This window comes from Sinohyriopsis cumingii, chromosome 3 (assembly GCF_028554795.1).
Source record: "Sinohyriopsis cumingii isolate HCF-2022 chromosome 3, ASM2855479v2, whole genome shotgun sequence".
NCBI classification, from domain to species: domain Eukaryota; kingdom Metazoa; phylum Mollusca; class Bivalvia; order Unionida; family Unionidae; genus Sinohyriopsis; species Sinohyriopsis cumingii.
The window spans coordinates 42,028,739-42,038,310 of record NC_142963.1 but is presented as its reverse complement, the minus strand read 5'-3'; the positions used below and the strand labels follow the sequence as shown (position 1 = coordinate 42,038,310).

General features: G+C 35.0%; 1 protein-coding gene across 3 annotated transcripts in view; it reads left to right on the top strand.

Moving 5' to 3' along the window:
• Positions 1-283: 283 nt before the first annotated feature.
• LOC149802755 (uncharacterized) overlaps positions 284-9,572 on the top strand; it is a 54,698-nt gene continuing 45,409 nt past the window's right edge. For all 3 annotated transcript variants that reach the window (XM_089952181.1, XM_089952180.1, XM_089952179.1), the window contains exon 1: positions 284-333. In XM_089952181.1, the coding sequence (XP_089808307.1) occupies positions 310-333 (24 nt within the window). In that variant the 5' untranslated portion in view covers positions 284-309. The remainder of the gene's footprint in view (positions 334-9,572) is intronic.

The following is a 9,572-nucleotide window of genomic DNA, read 5'->3' as shown; positions in this document are numbered from 1 at the left end:
TAAATTCAAAATATTTAAAAGAAATATTGCCTCAATTAACAAATAAACGAATATATTCATTTATTATTTTTGCGAATAATAAATATAATGCTAGCTTTTATCTAGTGATTATTTAGCAAGCATATAATTGTTAAATTCGAATTTCTTAGCTATGCAAATGCATCACAGAAATAAGTAACAATAAAATGTTTTTTATTATTTGAATAAACTTAGTTATTCATACTAAAAACTACAAATTTACACTCAAATGGCTAATGTAAATCAGATACAAAACTAAAGCTAGTAAACACACGTGCTTTTGAACGTGGAATGGCATCCAAGAGAAACGCAAAGGTATAATTAATCTTGATTTCCAAGTATTTTTCGTTCTTTTTAACTGTAAAAAATAGAAATTTGTTATTATAAGCAAAAGAGGTATCAGTATATGTGTACATGCATATTAAAAGTATTGATAGCTTATACAGAATATTTTTTTTGAAGTTCAAGCAAATGTTCAAAACTTCTTGATCTGATCCCAGTCTGCAATTTCTCCATGTGGATTTATTTGCGAGTGCTTCAATCATCTATTCAGTCAGATGCAAAGATCATCATTATGTGGCCAATCCAATTGAAGTACCACATAATTTTAATGTTCAAACTTGGAGAAACGATATTGCTTTTAACTGTTACTAATATATATTTATTTTATGGATCCTTGTTAAGTCCCTGCACCATTGCCTATCTGTGTGTTGTTTGTTGTACTGTGGATCATTGTTAATGTTAAAATTATAATTTGTACAATTTTTCTTATTGAAAGAAGACTTGAAATGCCCTATGCCGAGACATGCCATAATACATAGTCTAAGTAGTCGTATAATGTAAGACATAGCACATGTTGGTTTTGTTTTAGTGCTATGTCTTACTTTCTAATAACAGCCTTGTATAGCATGTAGTCAAAGTTTCAGGAATATCACACATCTGGTAGCATATATCAACACTCGTCCACTAATTTATGTGTAATTAAGAACTTGCCCCATGGTAAACTCGCCCCAACGTATCTGGAGAAGTCACCGCAATTGGTTGAAGTCACCCAGATAACCTTTTTATAACATAATTAAATCATCTTTTACGTGATTCATATTTAGATTTTTATATATACGTGATCACAAAACAGATATTATTAGTAATCATAAAAAGCAATATTATAGTAATATTTCTAAGGACGAAATTCTTTATATAATTTAATGAATGACGACAGTATAGTGATTAAAAAGGATGATAAGTCAAACACTATTATTATTATGAATCTAGATGACTTTTAAAGAAGTTGAACGTCAATTAAATGATGAAAAATACTACAAACATATTATCGAAGACCCATCAATAGAAATTAAATAAAAAATTTCAACATGCATAATTGAGATCGCTAAAAATAATAATTTCTCATGAGGAATTTGATACTTTACCTCTTAACATACATACACATCAAAAATAATAATTCCATATACAAGGAATTTGATACTTTCACTCTTAACCCTTTCATCACTAAGTACTTGGGAGGCATAAAATGCTAAACACTGAGTAACTTTGGAGTTGTAAAGCAAACTGACTTGTGGATTTTGAAATGATGTAACTTTGCCAGTTTTAACCCTTTCATCACTAAGTAACTTTGGGGGCATAAAGTCCTCAACACTAAGTAACTTTGGAGTTGTAAAGCAAAATGACTTGTGGATTTTGAAATAACATAACTTTGTCAATTTTAAAGATATCTGGCTGGATTAGGTGTCAAAATCAAATTTTATGCCTAACTGACTAAAATGTGCATATCTATTACAACTGTTAAAATACAGGTGCAAACAGGTAACACAACAGGTAAAATACAAGTAATTATCTATTTACTAATTAGAAAACTTAGAAAGTTCCCAAAACTTGTTCAATTGACTCTAGATATACTCGTGAATAATTCCAGTAGCAATACAAGTCTTTCTTTCAGGTATATGACAGGTAGAAATTAAAATTCCATAAAATGCCTTGATTTCATCCAAGGTGAGATCTGTCCACACACTTATATCGCCTCTGGCACGTTTGATCGTCGCATTCAAATTCGTTAGATGGACAATGTTTCCAAAAACTTCATCTGAATAGAATATTTGAAAATATTCCAAAGATTTCCTGGAGCCATCTAACACTCAGGTGGGTCCAACTCTCTCAGAAAACTGAAACAAATCTCTTTGGTTTTCCAACTTGTCCAAACAAAATTACTTGGCGCATACACTTCCTCCAGGTCAAAACCTTCAAAGTCCTCTTCGTCGTCATCACTGTCACCCACAAGCGCATTCCATTGCCTCTCCAGACGCCTTCTCTCATTTTCATCCAACTTTACTGGGTCGAAATTGGTAAAATCCTCTGATAATTCAAAATCTAACACTTCACTCATTTTCTTCGAACTCCATCATATTGTATACAAATTTCACCATTCGGAAAACTCGTTATAAGTGCCTATTTTGTTCAATCTTTCTATTTGTGTAGAAGTTAAACTCACGAGATAATCCAAATATATCTGCATTACAAGTAGGAAGTTATTAGAGGTATCCCAAAATTTATATAGTCGGGTACTATACCGTTAGAAAAGAACATTGCCCCAGACCGGTATAGTGGTCCATAGGTTTTACGGACTTCTGGACCGGAAAACCAGTCCATAGTGATGAAAGTGTTAAAGATGTCTGGCTGGATTAGGTGTCAAACTCAATGTTAAAAACAAAATTTTATGACTAATTGACTAAATTTTGCATATCTGTTTAGTATTACAACTGTTAAAATACAGGTGCAAACAGGTAACACAACAGGTAAAATACATGTAATTATCTATTTACCTCTTAGAAGACTTAGAAAGTTTCCAAACTTGTTCAATTGACCCTAGATGCAGGGGTGGTCCTGGCTTTTAAAAAGCTGTCGCCAAAAAAATCGCCAACCTCAATATTTTGTCGCCAATTTTCAAAAAGTGTTGCCAGAACAAGCAGTGTACATATTTTCAAGTGTTAATTTAGTCTATTAATGTAACAGGCAATGAAAATTACAAAAGATGGGTTAGTTAATACTCTAATTGCAACAAGTATTAACAAAATGTTACAAAGTGTTACATGAAGATCCGTCGCGATTTTAGGGCTGCCCACTTGTTGAATGCAGTTTCAAAGTCTAATTTTTCACATCTGTACATGCTGATTCTCATTAAATTCTCGAGAGACGAGATGCAGAGTTTATTTCTGATGTCAGTTTTTATGAGGTTCATCTTACTGAATCCAAGTTCACAGTCTACAGTGCTGACAGGTGACACCAGTAGTCTCTCAGCAGCCCCCCCCCCCTTTATGGCTAGCTTCACAAAGCTTGTAGTGAATTACTTCCTAAATCCCAAGAATGATCACTGAATGCTGTATAAATTTTCTCGACAAGCAAAATAGGATCTCCATTCCCATGAATGAAACTTACATGAGTCAACACCTGGCAATATTGGACCGTATATATAAGCATAAATTCACACCCAATTTAGGGATTCTTTCACTCCTGTATTTTGAGAAATAAATAATTATTATTAATTATGCAAAACTTTTTTTTTTGTTGCTATTTCTTGTTGCGGAGTTTAAGTCTCTGCAGCAGTAACACGGATTGATGGCAAAAGGAAAAGATCAATGAGTAAAATGCTGCACTGACGACAGATATAATTGTGATTGAGATTTTTTCCATTTGCTTTGTATTTATCCGCAGTAGTCGGTACTTCAAAGGTTATCAGTTTTCTATGAAGGTTCAGCAAAACTACTGTATTGGTATATGTAAAATAAAATAAAAAACAACAGAAGGATTAGCCATTCAATTGTATCTGTTCTATTTGCGTCTTCAGAAGTCGGTCAGTTGTAGGTATAGTTCGGTAGCATGATTTACTTTATCACAGCATACAGTACTCAGCCCAGATGTCAGCATAAGCAGATTATGATGTAACAATGCACTGTAAAGATGGGGTTGTCAATACGAACAAAGGATCATTTGTGTAAAAGATTGATTCCAATGCATTGCTTAGTCAAGTTTGTGGCTTCCTTTCATTCTCTCTTTTAATTTATCCAGTCCAAATCCATGATTGTATGTACAAATTAAATGACCAAAAAGTCTGTCGCCAAAAAATTCGCCAGATGGGATATTTTTGTCGCCAATAAGGAAAAACAATCGTAATTTGCAATGTTGGCGAAGCCCAGGACGATCCCTGTAGATGTACTCATGAATAATTCCAGTAGCAACACAAGTCTTTCTTTCAGGTATTTGACAGGTAGAAATTAAAATTCCATAAAATGCCTTGATTTCATCCAAGGTGAGATCTGTCCACACACCTGTATCGCCTGTGACACGTTTGATCGTCACATTCAAATTCGTTAGACGGACAATGTTTCCAAAAACTTCATCTGAATAGAATATTTGAAAATATTCCAAAGATTTCCTGGAGCCATCTAACACTTGGGAGGGTCCAACTCTCAGAAAACTGAAACAAATCTCTTTGGTTTTCCAACTTTGTCCAAACAAAATTACATGGAGCGTACACTTCTTCCGGTTCAAAGTACTCTTCATCGTCATCACTATCACCCACAAGCGCATTCCATTGCCTCTCCAGACGCCACCTCTCATTTTATTTTACTGGGTCGAAATTGGTAAAATCCTCTGATAATTCAAAATCTGACACTTCACTCTCATCTGATCCTTCTTCGAACTCCGCCATTTTGGATACAAATTTCACCATTCGGAAAACTCTTTAAAAGTGCCTACTTTGTTCAGTATTTCTAGTTGTATACAAGCTAAACTCACGAGATAATCCAAATATAATATCTACATTACAAGTAGGAAGTTACTAGAGGTACCCCAATATTGTTATAGTCGGGTACTATAACATTAGAGAAGAACACTGCCCCATACCAGTAAAGTGGTCCATGGCATTTACGGACTTATTTCCCCTGGACCGGAAAACCGATCCATAGTGATGAAAGGGTTCATACATAGCTGCCAACCCTCACGAATTTGATGTGAATTTCACGACTTTTTTAGTGATTCACGGATTCACGCCGCAAGCCAAAAATTCACGAATTCTCCAATCCTCAATTATTTTAAATCTTTAATAAAATAACTGATTTCCCGTTAAGCGCTAGTCGTGATATTCGCAGTTGCCGAAATGGTCCGGTACTGCTGGTCGCAATATTAGTAGATCTACAGCCGATTAGTACAGTTGGCCCGGTAGCAAGCATTTTAGCCTATTTTAATCTGTATGTATAAGAGTAGTTTTACAAATGCTTTTGAGAGAAACTGGGGCCTAACCGGAATTTTGCTCCACGCATGCGTCACCAACACTGATTTGAGTTACGGTTCAGCATCGCATGTACGATTTTGAAAATGTCTTCACCACCAAGAAAAAAGAAATGTATTACCCAAAATTTGGCTGTGCATTCTGCCATTAAACATTGATATTCATCATGCTTTTTGCACTCAGTGTGCCATCGCAGAGACGATGTGAGCAAGTACATCAGTTGCAAAAAACACGTAGAAGTTAGGAAAATTAAGAATTCGCAGATTTCAGCTCCGGAATATTTTAAACAATTGGCGGAAGAAATGCAGGGTACCAACGCTGAAGCATTATTTGTGAGTTTTCTTGTCGAACACAATCTACCTTTATCAGCTGGAGACCATGCTAAACATTTGTTCTGAAAAATGTTGCTGGACTCGAAACTCGATTCCAAATTTTCATGTGGAAGGACCAAAAGTGCTGCAGCTCCTGTGCATTCCTCACAGCAACAGTGCAAGCAAAAGTGTATTTTCTCTAGTGAGGAAAAATAAGACTTTAGGGCCACCTTAGCTGTAGAAAATTTGTCAATAATTTTAGTCACCAAGATCAACCAGCCGGCAAGAAGTATGAACTGTTTAGAAAACAAATTTACAATCAAGCAGTTGAGGAAGTTCAAGTCTGCCACAGTATCATGTCTTGATAAATAAATATTTCTGCATATATGTAGTGTTTTACTTTTATATTGCTAACTTGATATCGTGTAGTATTGACGGTCAGAGTGGATGGAGTTATTGTCATGGTATTTTTTACAAATTCTTGTCCAAATTCACGACTTTTTATCCCTATTTTCACTAATTGTGAGCCTGGAAGGTTGGCAGCTATGGTTCATATACGTACACCTCAATTCTACATATTACTCAGAGCTTTTAAATTTTCTATGACGACCCATTATATCGGGTTGTAATTCATATACTGAAAACCTATCTAAATTTATTGATAATGTTTTACAACCTTTAATGAAATCACTTCCTTCGTACATTAAAGATACAACATCTTTCATTAAAAAGTTGAAGTCTATTCAACATCTATCTGATAATTAAAATCCTGGTATCATTAGATGTAACATCACTTTATACCAACATTCCGCATGCAGATGGTATTGAAGCGTGCAAATATTTTCTTGATAACAATCCTAATAATAGCACACTATCTAGTGAAGATATTTGTAAAATAATAAAACTTATCTTGGAAAATAATTATTTTCAATTTAATAATACGAATTACGTACAGATAATAGGTATTAATATGGCTCCTTCATACTCTTCCCTTTCATTAAGTACAGAAGCAGAGTTGATCAAATGGAAAAGTTGAAAGACCGCAAATTTTATAGATTTAACAAGTTATTAAGTTGAAGAAATACAACAATAAATGAAGCCTTAACAACCATGAGGCGGCTTCTCAGAATTACTATATATGTTCCTTGTGGCGACTTCTCCAGGCGAAGTGGGGCGATGGCTCCGACCACCATAGGGCGACTTCTCCTGACACCTTGGATGAGTTCTCTGCTATTCCTTGCTGTGCTGTCTTTATCATGACAGAATGAAAATATGACACTTAGCAAATGGACGCATTTTAATGATCCGTTGACATACATTTTAATTTGTTGCAATGCGATGATAGTCGAGGTATGCCGAGTACGTTTAAGTAGGTTCATGTGGCGGATATGCTTCTTGAACAAAATGAAACGTTGCATTAAGTTCCAATAGACCTATATTTTTATTCGTTCGTCAAAGAATAATATTTCAACTTACCCCGATTTCAGCATTCCCAGCTTTCATCACTTTCCAGTCAGCTGAAATGTAGGCCAACGAAAGTTGAAAACAAGTCCATTTCTTTTGTGCGAATTTGAATTTATTAGAGAAAAGACATCAGAGTAAGTAAAGTCTGACTAAAACATTATGACTTTACTTTGTAGAAAAGAGTCATTATTTTAGTTACCAATTGTGTGAGATATTCCTGAAAATTTGACTTCGTAACAATGTTAGTCGACATCAAAACACACTACACAGCGCTATTAGGCAGTAAGACCCTGATGCCCAAAACATAAATATCAGTGTCAATGTCTTACATGTAGGACTAGACCCCGACCCTGATATTAATGTTAATATAAACGTTGGAATGATTATTAACCCTTCGCTTCCCATATAAAAATCTAACCTTCTTACCTGTGCGTCCCATATGATGTTCACGACGTGATGCTCTTGCTCCCCATAAAAAAACATCAATAAACTGCAAAGCAACATCTTCAAAAAAAATTATTCTTGCTTTCTTGGAAAAGCCTCAAAATAACCTAATCATTTCCACTGCAATTGTTATTAATGCGGGATTACCGTAAGTTATTATTTATCATCATTTTGTGATAAAAACAGCTACCGATGCACAAGTTGTTTTGTTTTAATCATTGCAACTTGTGCTTTGAAACTTTAAACATTAATATGTAAATACCAAGATGTATTTAATCAGCATACTTTGTGACATTATTTTAGACAATTATTAACTAAAACTTTTCACTACCGTGTTCGCGTTATATTCTTCATAGTATTAGTTAGAAGTCACAAGTGAACCTGACAAGAGGCAGAAACAATAATGGCGGACAGCGCATTATCTAGGCAGAACCTGTTCATTAGACTGTAATTCATTTGGCATACACATTAAGGAATATTAAAATAGATGCACCCACATGGCATGCGTGGTGCCATTTTACTCGTGTACATTACAGATTTTAACTTGCACTGAATGAAATACATCTCATTGTTTTGAGTCATAGACACCGCTACACTAAACTTAATGTCTCAGAAATACAATAAAGACCTCTGAAATAATGTGTATATAAGAGAGGAAGAACTGGAAATAAAGTGTTGCGAAAGAATTAATACTAATTTGAAACCATTTTAATATGACTAATGTGTACACCAAAGAAAGTCATTAGAACACCTGCAAAATTCAAACATTATTTTCCATGCCATCAATGTACAATAGAGTTTCTGATTTGGAAAGCATCTGCCTGTAATCCTCTGATTAAATATGATCGAAGTGTGTATCTTCATCATCACAATCAGTAGCTGACTTGTGGTATTGGGTCACACATGCTGATCCTCGCAGCCATTTCTGTTTTTTTTTAATGCTGCACACTTTAACATATTTTTTTGATGATCTCTAGTTCCCCTTCAGTAATTTAAGTGTCATTTATGCATTTAATTTCTGTCAGCAGCTTTGATTGTTCAGGTGCAGTCCGTGGTCTTGGCTAGCTTTTTGCAGCTTTCCTAATAAAGGCAGGCCAAAGTTTCTTGTGGCTGTGTATGTTATGTACATGCCCCTGGAATTACAGTAGAGATGACATTTCCTGTCTGTATCTTAGGGGGCAGGGTCCAGTTTTTATGTACAAATTTAATGCCGCAATCAGCGACCTAGTATAAAAAATCATAAAAAAATCAAATACACAAGTGAGGTCAAAAAGGTCCATATTTTTAGATACCTATATTAAAACAAAGCATAAGAATAGTATTCACTTGACCAGAGAAGTCAATGGCAGTTCATAGCAGAAGAGGTTTATGCACCCCAACCCCTATTTTATACCTGCATTTTTCACATCCAAATGCCATTTTTGACAGCATGTAGTGCTCACAGTGCAAACGCAAGCCCTTTCCCTGGATGAAAATTTTGAAAAACATTGTCTACTACATAGTTTGATGCAATTCAGAATAGTTGTCATCCAAGCCGTTTTTGAGATACTCGGCTTGCCTTGAACCCACGTGTCTACTGCTATGGGAGGCTAGCTCTTCTTCCTAGCCAACTATTGGTATTTCACTATCAACATACTGCAGAGCAACTATGGAAGGTGTACATGACTGACATCAATTTCAAGAACAACACAAGCCCAAAACACCTAGTTCACAAATATATCCATATCTATAAATAGTAAACAATAATAGCTGAAAAAGTCACACCATAGCCTTAAGTTAAGAAATTTGCCAGGGACCAATTTACGAAACTGGACCCTGCCACCTTATGGGCTTAACTGAAACCTTGATAAAGGTGGGATCTTTCTGTCAGCACCTCATTCATCCAGGCTTTCTTGCTGGGCAAGAAACTGTCACCAATTCAAATTAAAGCTGATTTTAAATAAGTTTGTTTGCCCAGAAACAAAATTAACTGATGAAAATAGATATTTTGGCACTCATTTTCATTTCTGCAAAAAATTGTGTGCTACTTTTGAAAA